This window comes from Emys orbicularis, chromosome 3, assembly GCF_028017835.1.
Source record: "Emys orbicularis isolate rEmyOrb1 chromosome 3, rEmyOrb1.hap1, whole genome shotgun sequence".
Lineage (NCBI taxonomy): Eukaryota > Metazoa > Chordata > Testudines > Emydidae > Emys > Emys orbicularis.
The window spans coordinates 106,786,271-106,809,101 of NC_088685.1; the positions used below are offsets into that span (position 1 = coordinate 106,786,271).

General features: G+C 40.5%; 1 protein-coding gene across 1 annotated transcript in view; it reads right to left on the reverse strand.

Annotated features, from left to right (window-relative positions):
• MAP7 (microtubule associated protein 7) overlaps positions 1 to 22,831 on the reverse strand; it is a 187,082-nt gene that overhangs the window by 49,012 nt on the left and 115,239 nt on the right. The window contains exon 4 of the mRNA XM_065401434.1: positions 1,283 to 1,446. Within this exon, the coding sequence (XP_065257506.1) occupies positions 1,283 to 1,446 (164 nt within the window). The remainder of the gene's footprint in view (positions 1 to 1,282; positions 1,447 to 22,831) is intronic.

A 22,831-nucleotide genomic window follows, 5' to 3' on the forward strand; every position in this document is an offset into this window, starting at 1 on the left:
TGCTGGGTTTTTAAAGAATATTCGCATCACACTGCACACTGACTTCCACCTGGACAAAATGTACTGGTCATCTTGGAGTCAAATGCAAATTGATAGGCAATGCTTCGTGAGAATTCCACTCAAAGAACTGAGCTAACGTCAAAGCAGGGCTTTATGGTAATTACAAAAATGTAACTGTGAAAATAGGAGGCCTGCTTGAGACCAGTAACAATGCGCATATTATTTGCATAACAGTAGCTCCTAACTGAAACTGGTGCCCTCTTGTGTACATGAGAGAGGCCCTGTTCTGAATTTCTTACAATCTAAGTGGATGTCTATGCTGCAACCGGAGCTTTGATTGCCGCTCAGGTAGGCATACTTCCGCTAGCTGTAGTCTAGATTATGCAGATAAAAATAGCAGTGAAGAGGCAGTGGCATGAACCCCAGTGTTGTCAAGCAACCCAGGGCTTGGGCTCGTTTGTACAGCCTGTGCTGCCACATCTTCTCTGCTATCTTTAGTCATTCTAGCTAGATAAAAGCTAGCCCAGGAACACCCGTATGAGCTGCAATCACACCTCTGATTGCAGTAGACATATTCTACATGGACAAGACAAGCAAAAGGTGGGAGGGAAAGCAGAGAGGTGAGCTCACTTGCCCATGGGTCACACAGCAAGTAGCTACCAGCTCATTCATCATGCAGTTAAGGGGAAACAAATTTATTATTAAATCTACACTTACTGTATTCTCTCACTAGGGTGACCAGATGTCCCGATTTTATAGGGACAGTCCCGATTTTTGGGTCTTTTTCTTATATAGGATCCTATTACCCCCCCGACCCCTGTCCTGATTTTTCACATTTGCTGTCTGGTCACCCTCTCTCTCACATTCCTGACAGTTTCTGAATTAGGCACTTAGTATTTAACTATGGTTAAACTGAATCACTAGCAACCTACTATCAATACTACAGGTACCACAATTCATTTTTCTACAGGGTTTTAAATTTTGATTTTCAGGTCAGTTTTGGCTCTGCTGTGCCTTGCCACAGATGTATTTTAAACACACATATTATTAGACTGGGGAGATCAGTTTTGTAGAGGGACCCATAAAAAGTTGTATCAGTGCAGACACAGCTAAAAAAAAAGTTAAGTTAAAAAAGCCTTCCTTTTGCAACGTACCCTACGTTAACCTTGACTCACATTCCAACCCTATTGCTAATTTTTAAATGACATATTGGTCAATTTGTTGCTATCATCATCTAGTGGAGAGCAAGTTGTCTGAAAGACTCTATGGAATGCCCTCTTACCTTGTCCTCTTCTATTCTCTGCTTTCGTTTTTCCTCTACTGCAGCTCGCCTTTTCTCTTCTTTTAGCCTCTGTTCTTCTAACTTCTTTTTGCGTTCCTCCAGGTGTTTTTCATAATGCTGCCGTGCCCTCTCTTCTTTTTCTAACCAGACTGATTCTCTTGCAGCTAAAAGAAAAGTAAAGTAGACATAAAATGTAAATATACTGTACCGTTTAGAATTGTAACACAGCCTAGGCTGCTCACGATTGGTTGCACTTACCAACTTGTTTTTTAAAATCATATATATGTCCCAACCGAGCTTTATTAAGTGCTCACAGTACATTTACCTAGGTTGCACACTAACCTGTGTGCTCATACTTCAATTGCTGTATAATATCAACATCAGAATTGGAAATAATGAAACTAACGTCTCAGAAAATTTGACTTATGCAAATGATTCCATGCCACTTTAAAATTCCTGAACTAATATGTATATTGTGTCCCACAGTTAGAGGCAATCCCTATTACTGTTTCATACACTGGGCCTCACCGACCGCAGGCAAAAAAGCTATGCTCAGCTGCATTAAGTTGCAAAAGTGAAACTGTAAAAGCAACAGGCCTTTGTTTATCTAAAAGCCTCAGATGATAACACTTCACAATAAAGCTAAGTTTGACACAGGTTCCATGCAAAACTACGGATCACTCTAGATGTGAGAAGCAAGTTCATGCAATTTAAACACATGACAAATGTGGACTGAGTTCTGTGTTTCAATAAATGCTGAAACCAGGCTAATTTGGTGTGGTTTCAGATTTCATTGTTAATATTTCCAACAACTCTACTCATGATTCCCACTAGCAATAAATAATGAAGGTGTGAGATTCAATTCGATAATAATACATGATAATTTTCTGCATCCATTCAATTCTAAAAGAATATTAACCCCAATCACCTGCCCACTGTTTATCTAACTGCAGGATAACAGGAGGGTCAATATAGTACTCCAGTATAATAAAGGTGGTTGGCATCGCAGTCTTAGGACCTCATCTAATTCCAACTGACTTCAGTGAGAGCTGGACTGGCCCTTAATGACCAGATCTATGTCAACAGCTACCTGTTATTCTATGAGGTAACAAATTAGCCACTGGAGAATCAGGAACTAAGGTGGCCATGCCTTAACTTGCTACATATCACTGGTCTTAGAAAGTCCTCAACAGCTTGTTTCAGAAGCATTCACTGAATCGAATGTGCAATGGAGTTGAACTTAACTCTGCACAATCGACTGACTGTTCATATTTGTCCCGTCCAGAGTGTAGGCCCAAAATGGGGTCTACTTTAAACTGTTACAATCTGATAAGAATGGACTTCTCCTACAGCTGTCATGAAAGTTACAGATCCCAAGATTCCCATTTGCTTATTTTTTAAATATCCATGACATTTGACAATTTCAGAACTCTTTGCATATTGATGAGCATGTATGTGTATGTCTGTGTGTACATATGAAGGTAATACTGCAACAAATGTTATTGAGAATTGTCTGGGAGGCTCAAAGAGTAAGAGCTCATTGATAACACTGAGGCAACATAGAGGACCAACCCATTGAGCTGTCAGAAAGAGCTTTAATTTCCCAGGGGGTCAGAAGGTTCTCCTTCCAGGTTAGAAAAGGCAATTTTTAAATGTAATTAAAACGGTCTGCACAAAAGTTTGTTCCAGGATGGTAACACAGCACCTACCTTATTATTTTTGTTAGTTACAAACATATACCAAAAGAAAAAAATAAAAACTATTTACAAGTTCAAAACAACAGCTGTGACTTTTGATTGTTATGATAATTCTATTACTTTTGCTCATCATCATCATCTCCCTGAGAGTTTTCCGAGAACTGCCAGCAACAAATCATGTTTGCATTCTAAACTTTGTGTGTGTGCACACGTATATTCTCCCTCCCTCTCAAGATCTACAGCTAACGAATATATTGTTTAAGTACATTTCAGTCCTGGAGTCTCCTCTGGATGAAAACAGCTTTTTCCCATTTCAGCTTTTCAAACACTGCAGAGAAAAATGGGTGGCACGTTCTTTTAAATATATCATCTCACTGTATATGCAAAATAGCAGGGACTGTTTTGAATAGGAATGATATTTGCTCAACTGTCACAAGCAATCAGATCATCCTACTGCAAGGATGAGGTCAAAAACATAGCAAGAATAGAAATTGTACAAAGACATTTAGCTGGAATAATTTAATCTACAATAAATTCTACAGCTGTGTGATTAATGTTGATATCAACAGGCTCAAAAAAAATCTAACACTTGTAGATGCAAAATAGCATACAAGACTCAGCAGAATACAAATCTGCAGGACATAAAAATGTATTCTTTTTCTACACTAGCTTGGATCTCTGGGTTGAAAGAAGCAGTTGAATAGCAGAGTAGCAAGAGTGGATAACCCACAGACCAACAAGCTCAATTATCCTTGTTGCAGTCTTGGGACATAACAGAATGTATGCAAAAATAGACCTAGGAATACATTATCTCTTAACGCAACACAGAGGAAACAGTTGCTATTGTAATGAGTACATTTAATCTGGCACATTTTTGAGATATGTGGGTTTAGCCACCTATATGTAGTTTCTTCATAGGCTTGAGAATCATGAACAGATTCTAACAAGAGTATAAGACACGAAGCCACATTTTGTCTCTGAGTTTAATTATCTATGGTGTATATATATAGGGCCAATTTCCATAATATTTAAGTGCACATCAATAGGGTGGAGATAAAATCTTTAATTCTTACAAACTGATCTACTTCAAATAATCTTGATAGTGGGACAGCATCTGGGAAAGAAAACCGTCCTGTCATGAGCCTTCCAGTAGGCTAAGACAAGACACTTGTGGGACACAGCGTGTAGGCATTTGTCTAAACTCTTCTGGAAAAAAAAAAATCTGATTCTGAAGTAGGGAGAAAAAAAAATAATGGAGCAAATACTCCAGCCCCCTTTTTCCTCCCCAAGATGAACAGCAGTCTTTGCTGGTTGACTTCAGCATTGACATTCACTGAGGTCAGCAAAGGACCACCTAAGAGAGAGTTTCTTCTCTTTGTACTGACAAGCTTATTAACAGGCCCTGATGAAGAATGTCTTGTCGGATAGATAAGTGGACAGAGTACTGAACGGCTCATTAGACCCTGAAGCCATGTCCACAAGAAGTATTATGGAACAATTAAGATGGCTACCCTGGATTCTCTGACCTTTTACGGATGACTCTTGTGATCACTTATTCCAAGGTCTTTCATGGCTCCCTGTCTTTTTCTCTATCACATTCAATTTCCGTTCCTCATCTTCAAAGCACTGTAGAATTCTGCTTTGGACTACATCTCAGTACTTGTAGCCCACATCTCTGTCAATGCCTACTGCCCCCTCTTCTAAGCCATACTCTGCCACCAACTTCTAGCTTAGCGTGATTTTACTCTGAAAATTGATGATGCAAAAACAGCACAGGTGTTGGAAGTAGGATGCTGGGGGTGCTAGCCTGAAGTGGTTTCCATCATATACAGGGTTTACAGTTTGGTTCGATGGCTCTCAGCACCCCCCACTACATAAATTGTTCCAGCACCCCTGAAAAACACTATCATATTACTCACTAAATTGGATCTTTTGTGGATTCAGAGTCATACTGACTTACTTTATTGACAAATCTAAGTATTTCTGTTTTTATTTGTTAACAGTGAAAAGCCAACACAGTTAAGAGACACCAAACTAGACGCTATTCCTTCTTGACTCAACAACAGAATAATTACTAAATGTGTACACCTCCGCAAACCCACAGAAGGCAATGGGGATACATAGGTGTCATTATGGGCATAATTTGGAGATTGTGGGGTTGCACAGGTGTCATTAAGGGCACAATTGGGCCTTCATAACTGTTGTTACTGGGGAGGACACACAAGAAAGAAGTAACTTGCCTTGACCCTCGGAAGTCAGGTTGAGTTTGTAGGACTGACAGAAAATCTTTTTACTTTAAACTAAACATGTCTGAACTGGAAATCATTGAGACACGATAACAGGGACCACCACCGTGCAATTTTAACAGTCATTTTTTCTATTTCAATGCTACTTTTGTCTTCTCCTGGCCTAAATTCATTGTTTTTAATGCTGTCCTGTAATAATGGGAATGCAACGTTCCATTTATGTCCTCAGTCTGTAAATCACTTCTTGTAACTCATTACTTCTAGTGAAGCTGCTACCCTTTACTTCAGAGTCAGAGACTTCCACTGTCTCCCCTATTTTTAGGTCTCATTTCTATTGCAGTAGTGCTTAGACGCCCCACTCAGATGTTATAGCTAAACAGAAGTTATGGGTTAGATGCAGGAATTACTGGGTGAGCTTCTTGAGCCTGTTATGCAGGAAGTCAGGCTAGAAGATCATAATGGTCTCTTCTGACATCAAAATCTATAAACCTAAGATCAGGGTCCCATTGTTCTGTACAAATGCTTATGAAGTCAGTTCCTGGCTACAGCATTTACAATCGAAGATGGCAAGGGTATGGAGGGACACAATCAAAATATTATATACATTTATATTTTTTAATATAAACAAACAAGTATACATGAACTAGTTCTGATTGCCCCTCTCAACCTATCCTTAAGTAGTTGGCTAATTACTTGCTGATGTCACAGAAGAAATGGGTCTTGAGAAATGGTCTGAAGGAAGACAGGAGGAGTTCCCTATTATTCTAAAAGGGAACTGGAATTTATGGAGATACATACAAAACAAAAACAAACTATTTGATCTTTATTTGTTATAAACCTTGAGTTTCTCTTGCTGTCCAATTAAGAGAGAAGCTGTATTCTTTCCTTCTCATGCATTGCTATGTGACTGCATTGTGTCTAATTTAGATTGAGATCGCTACAACTCAAGGATTTTGATTTATATTTCTGTACTATACCCTGTTGCTTATGGTATTGTATAAATAAATACAAAATTAAAAAAGATAATCCATTCACTTGCTCTGCAATTCTTGAACAAGTTGAAGAACCTCAGCAGTACCAGGATTCAAAATCTGGGTTCTAGTGGATCACTTTCACCACTGTTTCAAAGCTTTTGCACACACCAGGTGGAAACCTATCTGAATTAAGCTTCTATTCTCCTTGGAACGTGGCAAAGATTTTAAAAAGCACTTAGAGGACTTAGAAGTACAAGTCCCATTTGAAAGTTCCATCTCTTCCCATATGTGTTGGCTTTCATTCAATCAGCATTTAAAGACAGGCTTCCAACTGCGCGCTAACAAAAGACTTTCACGGCTTCCAAGATCAGTTGGCTCATCCCTTGTGCCTGGGGCCTGTTTACAATGGCAATACAATGTGCATTGTTTGAGAGAGAGGACTTTAATTTGGTATTCTTGAAAGTACTTCTGGAAGGCCAAGAAAGTTAATGTGGAAAAAAAAAACCTTGCCAATGTCTCTGGTACATTACTTGGTACCTTAGCTCCATCATGTGAATAAGTCATAGTGGCAGTAGTCTGGGTTATCCTGTGTGTCTTGTATGTGTATCCTTTCAGGCTCACATTCACAGAAAAATTGAGGATCATGGGAGAAGGAAGAAGTTTGTCCTTGGACATGTTTACCTAGATGTTCCCACTAAAGTACATATTAAACTAAATAAATGTAGCTTTTGTGAAGAGGAGAAAAAAAATACTTCAGAGAGGCAGAAAATGATGGATATTTGTCCTTTAAGAGTGAAGCAGGAGTAGTCCTCCTTCCCCTGTGCGATTTTAGGCAGATAACTAGACTGTATGAGGATACTTTGTTTATGGAGGTTGTAGTAAGAAAACTGGCCAGCTGTGACCTGTAGGGAGAGTAAGGGAAATGATGTATTTTAACTTTTAAGATTTGTTTTCTGGGAGCTAGAGGCTGAAAAAAAATTTCTGCTGAAGTCTTGGGGTAAAGCCTCTACTACCATATACACTTTCCAGCCACTGCTGGGTGGACACTGAGAATTCCCATTCGTCTTGCTAGCAACACTATCACTTGCCTCTGCCCCTAGGGATAGGGCATTTAAACAACAGAATATGTAAATCCTTAGAAGATGTAACAAAACTCATAAAGATCACGATAATTCTTATAACGATTCTCAGGGCTGAAAAGTCGCCAAGTGAAAGAAACATACATTAGCAGCAACTTCTTATAGCTGGGGTGGCCCAACCGCAGCTCATAAGCCACATGTGGCTCTTTTACAGTTAAAGTGAGGCTTGCGGAGCCCCCCATGCCCTCCCCCCGCATTCTCCACCTAGCAGACAAGGGAGGGGAGTTTCGGACTTCTGCCCTGTGGTGGTGGGGAGGGGCCTAGGGGCTTCTGCCAGAAACAACTGGTGCCTGCTGAGAGTGAAGGGGGCACAATTGAAAGGTTCGCCCACCCCAACAGCTTGAGTCATGTTCCCTCCAGGCACATGCCCCTCTTACCCTCAACGGTCCCTTCCTGCAGCTCCCAGGTGTTACCTCTACGGGGAGAGGCAATGGCAAACAGTTGGGAGTTGCAGGGAGGGTCTGCTGCTTTAGCTCCATGGGGAGAAGCAGAAGCAAAAGCAGTGGCTCCCCCTGCAGCTCCCAGCTGTTTGCTGCTGCCTCTCCCCACAGTCGCAGCTCCCAGCTTGCCAACTCCAGCAGCTGCAGTGCAGGGAGGGAACCCGGTGGCACAATGTGCTGACCTTCCTGCATCACATGCTGGGGCTCAGGGCTTCAGCAGGAGTGGGGCTGAAGCCCCAAGCCCAGGCAGGTGCCTCCTGTGGGGCTGAAGCCCCGAGACATCCCTCCACACAGGGCTGAAGCCCTGAGCCTGGGTAGACGTGACCCATGGGACTGAAACCCCAAGCCCCGAGCCCTGGCAGGTGCATCCCAGCTCTCAAACTTCTGAAGACCGTCATATGCGGCTTGAAGGGTCAGTAAGTTTGGCCACCCCTGGATGATAGGTTATGAGGGTAGGGCTTGAGGGCACATAAAAATGAGAATTCAGAATAACATAAGAAACATTACAACTGAAGTGGACAAAAACAAAACAACTAAAAAGCCACCTCTTTCCACTAACCACAAAACCCCCAAATCCTCACAAAACAAATAGCTCCTTAATTTTAATAGGAAGTTTGCTGATTGTATGTTTGGCTTGAGAGCCCATTTACCTTGTCAATTGTGGGTGTAAGTGCTAGGTTTTGTAATTTACATTAAATTACTCTTAGAAAACAATTATCCTCATGTTCACATATACCCACACTTTTTTCCATAACAGGCTCAATCCCTACTTCTAAATAAACCCATCAATTCTTTAGCAGTGATTGTTCCTAAATTAACTCTCATTAGCACCAGAATAACATTGTCTCAACTGCTTTCACTCCTTCCTGGATGTGTAAAGGAAATTTTTTACAAGAACACGAGGATAAATTTTCTGCATCTCAGCTAAAATTAAATATATACTCCCCCCACCCACCCATGGAAAGAAATACTGATCTAGAAACACATATAGAGACATCTAGAAACACATATATATAAACACATAAACATACATATTCATATTTCAAGGGATGAAAAAAATGAAAAAAATCAATTAAAATTTGATTTTCCTTTTTTCTCATTTCACACAAGGACTTCTCACAAACTTCTTTCCATAGTGCCCTGGGTAGAAGTGCACAGTTTGCACTCCAGTGTAGGAATTAGACACATTTACACATCAATAATATTTAGACTTTGATTGGCAATGCGTGGAATCATGTCACAAATATTGGTCTCCTTCAAAGAAAGTTTCATGATCCTGATTCCATCAAGCAATGCTTATATGTTGAAAAAATAGCCATGGAATCTTATAAGTTGAATCCAGAGGGAAAAAAACAAACAAACCTGCATTAAAGACTGCACCAAACTAAGGAATAAGGTAGAATGATCAAGTCATATGATACAAGGCTGCAAGGTAAGAGCATAAAAGCAAATCTCAAAGGTTGAGCAAGTTATTAATAGATACTGCCTGTATGCAAACCAGTACAACTATAATAGACTATACACAGGAACACAATTGGACCATTATTCTTCCTCCTAACCCTTCTCTCCTCCAATATTGACAAACACTAACTTGGCAAACAAAAGTTATCATATTCTCAGGAGAACAACGTCTCTAATGTTTTCACCTTCCTTTTTAGGGTTCATAAGGATGTTTTGTAGTTTAGCTGAATTTTTAGTGTATTTAAATTTGGTTGTAGTATCATCACCCCTCAAAATGACCCATCAAATACAAAAAGTATGTGGACATAGCATTAAAGCGGTGACAGAAAATGACAAATCCCAGAAACTCACATATTTGTGTACTTTGTTCTGAAGTTATAGCATAATGGAATGAAGGAAAACTGTCAGTCAACATGTTGGTCTTAAGGGGATACTGTCAGTTTGAAACGAGTCAGTTCTACCAAAGTGACCTAATTTCATTTTGCGAGGTTAATTTACTCCTGAGTCACCTGCACATTTTTTTATTTTAAAAACTGTTGGTTTCTGTTAATGTTTTGCTCACCTACTGTTTGGAAAGATGCACACAGACAACAGAGTGTGCATATACTCAGCAGGGGCATTGGGGGCAGGGTGCATGAGGAGGAGGAGTGGGCATATGAGGGCTCATAGCTTCCTGTTGTCCATAAACTGCAGGAAGGAAGCAGTGGGAAACAAAAAACAGTCTCCACTGTCCTCTGAGCTTCTCAGGTCCCCACCACCCACTTAGTCCAGGCTTCTCTTCCCATGGCTCTGTCACAAATAGGGTGGGGCCTGCTGCCTCCCAACTGACATGTCTGGCTCTTGGTTTGCCACTGATGCAGAGGCAGGCCAATCTACAGCCGTCTTTTCCAATATTTCCTGTTTCGATGGCCATCTTAGATGAGATTATTTGAGTGGACATTCTCTAGCATTCAGTATTTTCCTAGTTTTCTATCGATTCTGACTTTACAGGATTGACACCAGCAAAAGCCTTCTGCTCTTCACAGAATTTTACCTTAACTCAGCTGTCAAAAATCTGTGTTCTTTGTCTCCTAGACGCTGATCATCTTTCTGTGACATTAGCAATAAAATGCATCACTGTTTCTTTAACTGTGGCTAAAAATGGGTAAATTTCATCACCCACCAAAATGGCTGGCTGACTGATTGAAAGGTGAACTTCAAAGTTGTAATTACAGCTGATTTAATGTCAGATGATATGCTGAATGCTCCCCACTAACCAGGCCGTGGGGGGACACACATCACAGAAATATTTAAACTCATTTAAAAAAAAGTATTTTCTTCTCTCAGAAATCCTCCTGGCACTTCCTGCTCCTCTGTCTGACCATACCCCAGAATGAATCATTCTCTAATGTCACTGATCCCTAGTTTCAATGAGGTTTCTGATTTTAGAGATGTTGGAGAACAGCACATTTTTAGAAGTTGCAGTGAAGTAGGACATGTCAGGAGGAATTCCCAGATGGAATACTAATTTAAAAAAAGTAAAAGCTATTAACAGAGGCTGGCTGGTGGAGGCCTATATTTCCAGGCTTATCCCACTTTTCATTCCTCTTTGCAGTTTACACCTTCATATACGCAGAAGAAATAATAGTCCAGATCCTGCAGTATACTGCAGCATTTTGCACACACCTCCCACCACAGTGCTGCTCTACAATTGGCAGATTGTCATTATCATTTGGATTGTGGTAGTGCCTAGGAGTCACAGTCATGGACCAGAGCCCTATCGTGCTAGGCACTGTACAAATACAAAACAAAAAAGAGGCTCTCTCTCTCTCTCTCTCTCTCTCTCTCTCTCAATCTTCTGGCCCCTGTGTAGCAGGATCCTTTGATGGAGCAGAGCTGGTCTGGATCCTACACCAAACCCTCATTCCAGTCTCTGGCACAGGGGGCATGGCCAGAGCATGGGGGCTGTTGGTAGCTGGCATGGATAAGAATAGCATTCAGGATGCTTTTGTTTATGCCAGAGACTGACCTAGTGCTGGGGCAGCCCCATGATTAGGGGAATGCAAAGATGGCTTTGTGCTCCCCCTCCTCAGGTGCACCAGGTACTTCATGGCTACAGTGAAGGATCCAGATCATAAGTAGTATAAGGGGGGACGAAGGTTGGGGATGGATTTAACTTTGTACAGTCTTACTGAAAGAATACCAGGTCTGCTCAGTTATTAATCCTCCCTTTTTATTGTACCAAAACAGTAATCACCACTGCTCACCAGCTCAAAAAACGTTACCCCTGTATCTGTACTACAGAGGGTATAATTAACATATTATTGTTATGGCAACACAATATTTACCTTGCCAGTGGTGTTTCTGGTATTCTCCACATTAAGAATAAGAAATGCAATACATACCGCAATACATTTATGAGCTGTAAGCAGTACAATGTCCAGGTTTTAATGGCACCAACTGATTTGAAACTTACACACATACTCTAGAAAGCATACTTATAAATGTTTCTCTTGTTTATCATTTCATTACAAAATTAATTCAAATAAAATAATAATTATGCTAGCTTTTGCTGATGGGACCAGAAGAGAGCCCACTTAGTGGCCCCTGGTTGGAAGAAAAGTAGTTGGGATAAAACAGGATTAGTACCGCCCTAGGATTAGTGCAGTCAAAATATGGAGAGATGTAGGATTCTTTGGATGGAAAGAAATATTAAAGGAATACTCACAAGTTAAAATCATTTTAAAGAACTTTCTTTACCTGTGCTATACTACCACCTGAGATTATTATAATCAAAAGACTTAAAAATCCAGTTCACTTTCAGTTTGGATGCTGATGTTCAATTTCATTTTTGTTTATATGCACTGTTGTAGCCCTGTTGGTCTCAAGGTATTAGAGAGACAAGATAGGTGAAGTAATGCCTTTTACTGGACCAACTTGTGTTGGTGAGAGACTTGAAAAAGAGCTCTGCATAAGCTCGAAAGCTTGTCTCTCTCACCAACAGAAGTTGGTCCAATAAAAGACATAACTCTCACCCACTTTGTCACTTTTGTTTATAGTCCATTTCATTTCCATATGCTCAATATAGCAAAGTTTGGGTTGTAGACACCAACTAGAAGAGAATTATTTTTGTTTAAAACCAACTGTCAGAAATTTGGAGCCAAATTTGAGTAGATTATGTCCCACTAATGTATTATTTTCCCAAATAACCAAAACACACAAAATATTCTTAAAGATCTTAAATTTGCATAATCACATGTGTGTGTTCTATCAAGATGACACACACACACAAATATCAAAGGGGTAGCCATGTTAGTCTGGATCTGTAAAAGCAGCAAAGAATCCTGTGGCACTTTATAGACTAACAGATGTATAGGAGCATGAGCTTTCGTGGGTGAATACCCACTTCTTCGGATGGGTATTCACCCACGAAAGCTCATGCTCCTATACGTCTGTTAGTCTATAAAGTGCCACAGGACTCTCTGCTGCTTTTACACACACAAATGGTATTTAGGCATATTTTAAAGAAAAACGCATACTCATCCAATGGACAGTGGCACTGTTCCTGTCAATTGATTAGTTCTGTTTTATAAAAGTTCAGTTATATTAATTGCATAAATGTGGAGTATGGAAAAATGCTAGCCGAAACATCGCAGAATGAAAAAGTTTAATAAAAAGCAGAAAAGACACAGCAGATGACAGAGCCAACCAAGATGGTTATTTTTAAAGTAAGCAAAAATAATGAGATCATGTAACACTTTGGGTACGTCTTCATTTACATCCGGGTCCGGATGTAAGCAATCGGTTTTCTGAGTTCGATTTATCGCGTCTGGTTAAGACGCGATAAATCGATCCCGGAAGTGCCCCGGATCGATCCCGGAAGTGCTCGCCTTCGACGCTGGTACTCCAGCTCGGCGAGCGGAGTACGCAGCATCGACGGGGGAGCCTTCCTGCCGCGTCTGGACCGCGGTAACTTCGGACTAAGGTACTTCGAATTCAGCTACGTTATTAACGTAGCTGAATTTGCGTACCTTAGTCCGAAGTGGGGGGGTTAGTGTAGACCTGGCCTTTGTTGGAGTGCCCAGAGCTGTGAGTCACCATGTTATCCCCTGGCTCAGTGAGAGAGAGACAGACTTCCAGGTGCTAAACTGGGTGTAAACTCCTTCACACTCGTCTTTCAGTCACCCCTACAATCTCCTCTGGCAGGGCCGTCCATAGGATTTATGGGCCCTAGGCAGTATTATTAAACTGGTGCCCCTCTGCCCGACGGCAGCCCGGGCTCGCATGTTTATTTTAGATAAGGGTGGTCATTTGAAGGATTTATTTAAAAAAAACTATATGTCTGAAGATCCAAGCATTTAAGGCTAAAGATGAATAATCAAATTGTGCATCTAAAAATCTGTGCAAGGATTTTTTAGAGATGTGATTTTATAATCTTCAGCAACACACTAATGAAATATTTTTAAAGCAAATTTTAAACTAAGGTTCTGTAGACTAACATGTCCTGAGTAAATATTAAAGTCATGCACAACTGGTTTTGTCAGTAAATTCAGAAACTGACAGTATCTACCTGGGGGTTGGCAAATGCCTCTTAAATGGCTTCATTACCACTTGCATGGCTCTTTAACAGTTTCAGTGTTGTGCTAATAGGTCTGACAGGCTGGAAGACTTTTTCACTTTTAAGTACTAGATCCTCTCTGGAGGAAACAAAGGGCTTGTCTACACCAGCACTTTACAGCGCTGCAATTTTCTCGTTATGGGGTGTGAAAAAAACACCCCCCTGAGCGCTGCAAGTTTCAGCACTGTCAAGCGCCAGTGTAGACAGTGCACCAGCACTGGGAGCCACGCTCCCAGCGCTGGTAGTTTCGCCCCTCGTGGAGCTGTTTTTTTTAAGAGCACTGGGAGAGCGCTCTCCCAGCGCTGCGCCGCAACTACACAAGCCACATTAAAGCACCGACGTGCCCTCACCAGGCTGCAGCAGCCAGCTGTGGCTTGAGACTCAGAGATAGAAAAGCATTTATACTTTTATCCAGGACAGTCAAACTTTCACTCTGATTGCAGTAGCACATATAGAGCTGGACATTATACCTCAAGGAAGACTATAGTTGTCACAATAGGGTACAGTACAGAACTACCAAAGTGCTTGAGACTCAGAGATAGAAAAGACTTATTAGAGCCTTAAATCCTGCGGAAAGGGCAGGATATTATCCCCTGATAAAGAACATTTAAGATACTAAACTGATACCTCACTTGATCTTAGCAGAGGAGAGTGAACAAGTTAGATTAGTTCTCATTAGGAGACTGATTGAAGGTGACCTCCTGTAATTCAAGTTGCTAAAAATATAAAGGCAATTGATAAATCATATAGAAAACTTCTAATATTGTTCCTTGGCTTATTAAAACTAGGAAATAATTTACCTTGTGGCAGAAAGTTCTGAATTCCATTTTAAAACCCCCTGAAAGCTACAGGGACTGAATCTTTTAGCTCTAGGGAAAGGGTTTTGTTTTTCTTTTCTTTAGCAACAATAATACAATGGAGCATAATGCCATGGTATTAATAAAATCCCAATTCCAGTTTGCAGTAAGAGCTAAACACGTTACATAAATCATTATGGAACTTCCAATAGGAGAGAAGTTAAGACATCTCTTTGCTCAGGTTCATAGGATACAAGTAACGACACATCTAGGTTTTGCATTGAGAAATGCAGCCTGTTTGCCAGCACAGAAGTTATGGCTTTGTTGTAACATAACACACAAATATCAACATTCAAAGACTGTGGTTCAACAGGCAGTTTCTAAATAATAATATTGATGGACGCATATACAGATGAAAGCAAAATGCCTCTTCCAATTTACTTGTAAACTCAAAACAATGTTTCATGAAAGAATACACAATACACTCATCCATTACTGGGGGACGCTGAGCTCTCCATTTGGGAATGAAGCAATTCCACATCAATTTATAAAATGCTTTTTTGATGTGGCATTGTTGTATGTCACGCTCAAAATGAAACATTCCTCAACACAAAGCAATTTAAAATGCCATTTCAGGAACACGTGTTCATTTGTCAGCAGCTGGGAAGCCAGAGTTCAGAAACAGTAGAGGAAAACACCTGCTTGTGCCCCATTCTGGAAAAAAGTCTGGTTAATAGGAGGGATGGGGTAACATCCCAGCCCCAATGCAAATAAACGGAAGAGATGGAAATCTCATGGATGACAAACTCACACAGATCAATCTCAGATTGTCTTCTGTCCCCACGCACTTACCCGGGCACACTCTCAATCTGGTGACCAGTGTATGAGTAGGTTTAGGAGATGTCACAAATCTACTGTCTGGCTAGATTTTCCTCCAAGCAGAAGCAGAGGCTTGGGGGCGGTGGTGGGGTGGGCTGACCCAAAGCAACTGAAGAAAAAATTCAGTTTAGTTCAAACCAAAACAGAAAACGTGAAAAAAATTCAATTCTGAAACACATGGTGTTTCCCAGCTCTGCAGCTATGAGCCTGGAAGCCATGAGAACATCACCTGAAGCCAGGGCTCTCAGGGCTTCTAGGCTCACAGCTGTGGAGCCAGGAGCCAAGCCCCACCTAGAGTCAGTGCCCCTAACGCTTCCCAACTTCCTGTCAAAGAGCTGAGTGCCTGGAAGTCCAGAGAGCCATAGCCAGAGCTGGATCCCCTAGGGCTGTCAGGACTGCCAGGCTCCTGGCTCCACAGCAGGGTGTCTGGAAACCCTGGAAGCCCAGGCATGGCGGGTCTGCCCCAGAGCTTTGGATCATGGAATCAGTGGGGTCTCCGGGAGCTCACCAGGAATCCCTGCAGGGTTCCCATGGGTCGAACATTTCAGGCTCATCAAATCAGTATTTCACTGGAAAATTTTGGATCAGCTCTACTCCTGGATCCAGAATGAGAAGGAGAAAGACAGTCAAGCTGCAAGACTAACATGCTGACAATCTATTGAAACTACAGACCTTTGTTCTCCTCAGTCATCTATACTCTGACTCCAAAGCTCTCCTCTTTCCTAATCCCTCACAGATCACCATGATCCACTGACAAACTGCAGCAGATACAATGGAAAGGTAAAAAGCTAGAACATTGCTGACGCAAAACTGATTCAGATTCTGACTGACAACATCTATCTAAGCAATTACATATGATGATCACTCCAGCATCCGAGCACTTGGAACACTTGCAATAGAACAAGGAGTTCTTGCAAGCCTAGTGTATCCACCAGAATTTGGCAGGATCCAAAAGGACCACCCTCTTTCGTAACATAACATCAGCAAAATCACGGTTGGCTTCAGTTTTTTGTCAATGCCAGGTTGGACTATTACTGTTTCTCACTCCCCCTAGGGCAGACCAAAAAACCTCCACTCGGAAACTCCAGCTTGTACAGCATGAAAGCAGTCATCTTAAAAAAAAAAAAAAAAAAAAAGAGTCCTTAATTGACAAGAATCTAAGAACAACGAATTACCATACTGTATCTAGCCAATCTTCCATTTAGTCCAGTATCCTGACTCTCACAGTGGCAAATACCAGTTATTCAGAGAAAGGTCAAGAAATATTATAGTGCACAATTATAGAACAAGAGGCCATAAGATTTTTTTTTTCTAAATTAGCAGTTGGCTTATGACCAGGTGCAGGAGGATTTACAGGTGTTTTATTTTTTAAATTCTCATCCAAAGCGTGGATGTTCTCAACACCCTTTTAAACAATGTTAATTGAATCCTATGAATTTTTTGTCCTGGGTACTATCTTACAATAAGTTCCACATGCTGATTTATGCATGTGGAATAAAGTGTAATAAAGTATTTGCTTTTATTGGTTTCAACCCTGTTGTCTTTCACTTTCACTGAATGTCTTCTTGCTCTTATTCCTTTTAATTTGCAGCCTGGAAGGAGGATTTTCCATCTCAGTATATAAGCTGAGAGTGAAAGTGCTTGCACACTCTTAACTATAACGTTTCTATTGAAACGCTCAATTATTTGGTGAAGTTGCTGAGACACGCTGGACTCTTTTCAGACTTCAAGTGCACAAAGCATTTCTTTGGCATTTAAAGTGCTTTTGGAAAAGTTGAGTAGAAGATGTAAAAGCAATTCACAGCAGCTCATTCATGGATTCTGTTTGGGAAAGCCAGGCTTTTCGAATATCTTCAGCAACATGAAGGAGAGTGTGTTTGACCCATTTTTCAAAAATTTAGTGACCAGAATGGCATTAGGACAACCTGAGGGTCTTCTAGGGCCTTCTACTGGATACCTAGAATCAAACTGATGAAAATGCATGCTTTGTTCAGAGTTTGAAAAGTTAGGTTCAGCTCTATATCACATAATATAGGTGCTGAAAGTGCAGTTCTACTCTGAACATTGCATGTATATAAAAAATGATATCATGGGTGGGCTTTCATAATGATTGTGACTTAATGACTTGCAAGATGAGCAAAATTCATCTGGAAGTTTAAAAGATGGGATTTCCAACTGCCACAATTGCAAACTCAATCTGAGATCTGAGAGTGAGTGTCTGTTTTCTGTCTGGTTTGTGCATCCTGACCATAACTAAATAATTCTGCCCTCTGTTACATTTGTGCAAATCCCATTGCTTTCTATGCAGAGGTAAATACAGTCACTTAGGTGTGAATGAGGGCAGAATTTGGCCTTGAATCTGTAATTTAGCAATCCTGTCCATGATTCATAAGGCAGGCAGAACCCAGTTGACTCTCCCATAGGATTGGAATACAACAGCTAACCAGAGTAAGCTGTAGTAATTTTGTATATTTTTTCTCACACACACACACACACACACACAGGCTGGCACAGGCCTGGAAAATTGCTGGCTATAAAGAGAGGAAGAGAGCACTTCATGTCACTTTCTATGTGTGCCTTGATATCTCATTGATGAATGGCACTGCTGCTAAAAGCCCCATTCTGTCCTCCTTAACTGAAAGGTCATTGACCAGAATATTGGGCTTTGAAAATTCAGGTGGAATTCTGTAAACAGGAAAATCTTCAGGATATCACCAGAGAGCAGAAGACACTTCCATCTCAGATAGACAAGTCTTGCATAATCCAGCAAATATACAGCATTTTGATGTCTCTTAAAGGAATACTGTCAACTTGAAAAATCACATTCCTATCTGAAAATCTGTACCTACTATTGTTACAAGCAACATGTAAAGATTACTATAACAAAGACAGTAGAGAAATGTAATCTTTTTTCCGTTTACTTTGTGCATTTATTGCATTTATTTTGATTTGACATAAGCACACAAAAAGAAGTGTACCTAATGCCTATATGTGCCTTGCCCAACAATTAAAATCACAATCCATGCAAAACAACAACAAAAATAGCAACACTGTGTATTCTTCCAATACTGCCAACCCCAAGCATTCAAAAACCATGAGTCAGGCCCCAAAAATGATGAATGGCGTAAAAATCATAACATCGTTGAAACAACAATAAATTGTGTGTTTTTATTTGCCTTCTGGTGTCTGAGCCTTCAGCATGACCTTGGGTTACATTTTTAGGCTTTTCTCTGTAACCATAAGAGCTAGAAACTTACTTTTTTTTTTAAACGAAAGCTGAGATTCTCCTCTTATGGGAGAGCTTTAAGAAGAGTACAAGATATTGTGAGACTTGCAATAAAAGCATGAGTTGGCAAAAACCTTGTTTCACTTTTACTGTTTTCTTGACAGGCTGTGGCACTTCTTGGCTCCGGCACCAGTATGAGGTCAAAAGCTCATACTCTGTCCTTGAGGCAGCTCACTTGCATGCACATCACTAGTTAGGCCCTGCAAGTGGACATTTACCAGTCACAGCAGCAGCAAAGCAAACTGAAAAGGCAAGAGACAAAAACGCACACAAGAGAAGAAAGGGATAGAAGCTGGAGGAATGGACCTGAGCACATTTGGGGGTGCTCCTTTGGGCCTGCCCACTCTGATTTGCTGGAAAGACCATTTTGAAAATTATCAGGGGAGCAAGAAAAACAACAAAAGACCTTGAGTCCTGTGGCACCTTTAAGACTAACAGATGTATTGGAGCATAAGGTGTATTCACTCACGAAAGCTTATGCTCCAATACATCTGTTAGTCTTAAAGGTGCCACAGGACTCTTTGTTGCTTTTTACAGGTCCAGACTAACACGGCTACCCCTCTGATACTTAACAAAAGACCTTGTCAGCTGATGATCTGGACCAGCATGTGTTCCCCCTTCCCCTAGTTTTTGAGATTCTCAATGCTTTTGTACTGACTAAAGTGTTTTCTTTTCCAGTGTTTGAAATTCTAATTAAGCCTCACATTAATATTAGTTGATCGTTATAATACGGGAACAGCCATCAGAGAGAATTTGTTCTGTTGTATGTGCCATAGGACCTGATTTTCCTCTTAAATCCCCAGTTTTACTCAGGTGATTTCAATGCAGGTACTCCTAATTTACACCAGGCTCAGAGGAGAATCAGACTTATAGTTTGTCTAAGCTACTGCCTTATTAATCCTCTCAATTGTGCAGCCTGGGAACTGCTTTCTAGTTCCAGTTTTTGAGATTCTAAATGAGCCCTTCCCATATCTGATAACCAGCCATGATGAAAACAGATAGGTCAACCATATAAATTTTATGTTAAGTGGAGGAAGGGGAAAAGATTCATTGTGTTACCAAAATACGAGGCTAAAATTTTAACATACAAAATAACTTTGAAAGTAGTTTTGATTTTACCTTGAATGGCAATTTATCCCTCACTGTATCAAAACAAGGCTGTGATGTTCCTTAAACTGTACAAGCAACTGAATATTTTTGAAACATATACTTGTTTTAATACTCCACAGAAACTCTCTTACAACTTGTTCTTCTCCTGTTTCTTTTTTTTGAGTTTCTTCCTAAGCTGTGGGCCTGTCTCTAACTTCCCTCTTGACAAAAGAAATCAGTATTGTGGCCCAGGATGTATAGACTGGATTTTGACTTTTCTTATGAAAGAAAAACCTTTACAGGCTGGCATTGTTACTGAGGAAAGAATGAAGACTCTGTTATGTCAACACCTCTGAGAGCGATTGCCTAGACAGGTATTCAAAAATAGGAGCAGAATGGAGAATGTAGAAGCTTGACAGATGACTATTCTATCCCAAATAGGTTCTCAGACCATACTCATCGCTATAGTATCTGCACCTTCTAGAAGTGCATTAAGCAATGTGACTAACATCTGTCATGTGTTTGTTCTCTCCTCCTCTCTCCAGAGGGAGAAAAGTGTGCAGTGGAGTGTCTTGTCTACTAGGGTAATACATGTGTTGCTATGTATTTATGTTACAGAAAAAGTTACAGAAATATGTTTTGCACTTAGGCTAGAAGGTGGTGAGGTTTGTGAAGGTCCTTAGTTCCTGTGGGAGTTCATTCCACAATCTTGGATTGGCCCCGAGAAAGTTCTGTTGCCTGCACAGACGAGTTTAACCCTTATTGTACAGAGTTCCCATGTGCCGGGGAACATAGTTAATCACCATGGTCTTCATATCCCAGAGCTTTAGGCAGTATTTTAGGTATCTTGAGCTCAAGGCCTGGAGCACCTTGAAGATAAGAACCGAGACCTTGAACTTGATTTGAAATTCTGCTGTGCTTGAAGTAGCCTGTGTTGCTGAGGAGACATGCTGCAGCCAACTAGACATGGATCCATCTAATTGTTCTTGCTTTCTTCCTTTGTCTTTGTTGCTTTTTTATTTTGCCTGTCATTCTGTATGCCATAACTTAAGAACATAAGCTTGGCCATACTGGCTCAAATCAATGGTCCATCTAGCCCAATATCCTTTCTCTGAGAGTGGCCAGAACCAGATGCTTCTGGCAGGTGGAGGTTTAGGGACATACGGAGCATGGGGTTGCATCCCTGAACATTTTGGCTAATAGCCATTGATGGACCTATCCTCCATGAATTTATCTAATTATTTTTGAACCCATTTATAATGTTGGTCTTCACAACATCCCATGGCAACAAGTTCCACATGTGTTGTGTGAAGAAGTATTTCCTTTTGTTTGTTTAAAGCCTAATTTAACCAAGTGATTCCTAGTTCTTATGTTATGAGAAGGAGTAAACAACACTTCCTTATTTACTTTCTCCACACCAGTCATAATTTTATAGACCTCTATCATATCCCCCCTTAGTCGTCTCTTTTCTAAGCTGAACAATCCCACTCCTTTTAATCTCTCCTCTGATGAAAGCTGTTCCATCCCCATAATCATGTTCATTGCCCTTCTCTGTAACTTTTCCAATTCTAATAATTTTTTTTTTTTTTTTTTTTTTTTTGAGATGGGGCAACCAGAACTGCCTGCAGTATTGCAGGTGTGGGCGTATAATGGATTTATATAGCGGCATAATGATATTTTCTATTATCTCTTTCCTAACGGTTCCTAACATTCTGTTAGCTCTTAAGTGCTGCTGCACACTGAGTGGATGTTTTCAGAGAACTATCCATGATGACTCCAAGATCTCTCTCTTGAGTGGTAACAGCTAATTTAGAACCCATCATTTTGCATGTATAGTTGGGCTTATGTTTCCCAATATGCATTACTTTGCACGTATCAATGTTGCATTTCATCTGCCATTGTGTTGCCCAGTCACCCAGTTTAGCAAGATCCATTTGTAAATCTTCAGAGTCAGCTTTGGACTTAATAATTTTAACAAATTGTGTATCATCTGCAAAGTTTGTCACTTCACTGTTCACCCCTTTTTCTAGATCATTTATGAATATGTTGAACAGCACTGGTCTCAGTACAGATCACTGGGGGACTGCTATTTACCTCTCTCCATTGTGAAAACTGTCTGTCTATTCCTACTCTGTTTCCTCTCTTTTAACCAGTCACTGATCCATAAAATGACTCTCTCTCTCATTCCATAACTGCTTAGTATGCTTAACAGCCTTTGACGAGGAACCTAGTAAAAGGCTTTCTGAAAATCCAAATACACTATATGTCTGTTGATTCCCTCAACGAATTCTAATTGAATTTGGTAAGGCATGATTTCCCTTTACAAAATCTGAGTTGACTCTTCCCCAACAGGTCATGTTTATCTACATCTAATAATTTTTTTCTTTGCTATGGTTTCAACCAATCTGCCTGGTACTGAAGTTAGGCTTACCGGCCAAAATGAACAGTTGCAATTATGCTTACTAGTTTAAAAGAAGGAGAGTTACTCTAATTAAATTGTGAAAGGATTATAGAATTATGTTTTCCATCCCTCTTACTAAGCAGAAAATCAAGGTCTTTGCATCCAAATGAGCAGTGCTCAAAGTCAGCTAAAGACCACATTTCCACACAACTCTTTTTTTTTTAAAGCTACTTAAGAGATGGTATATTCTGATTTAGTATGTCGTTTTATAAAGGGTATATTCAATAGTACACAGAGGCAGATCAGAGTTCTCATGCCCTGTTTGTGGCACCGAAGGCATAGCTCACAACATAGAGAGGGCCAGCAAGAGCAGCAGCAGTTGTGGTTCTATATTCACAAAAGAAAAATATATTTCTCCAATAGAAACACAGCTATTAAGTGTCAGCAGCTGGAGCCGGGGAGCCAGGCCCCATGGACACATCCTGCACACTGGCCATCTACCAACCTTACGGTTCTGCCTGCAGACCTTCAAGAGCAGCTGCA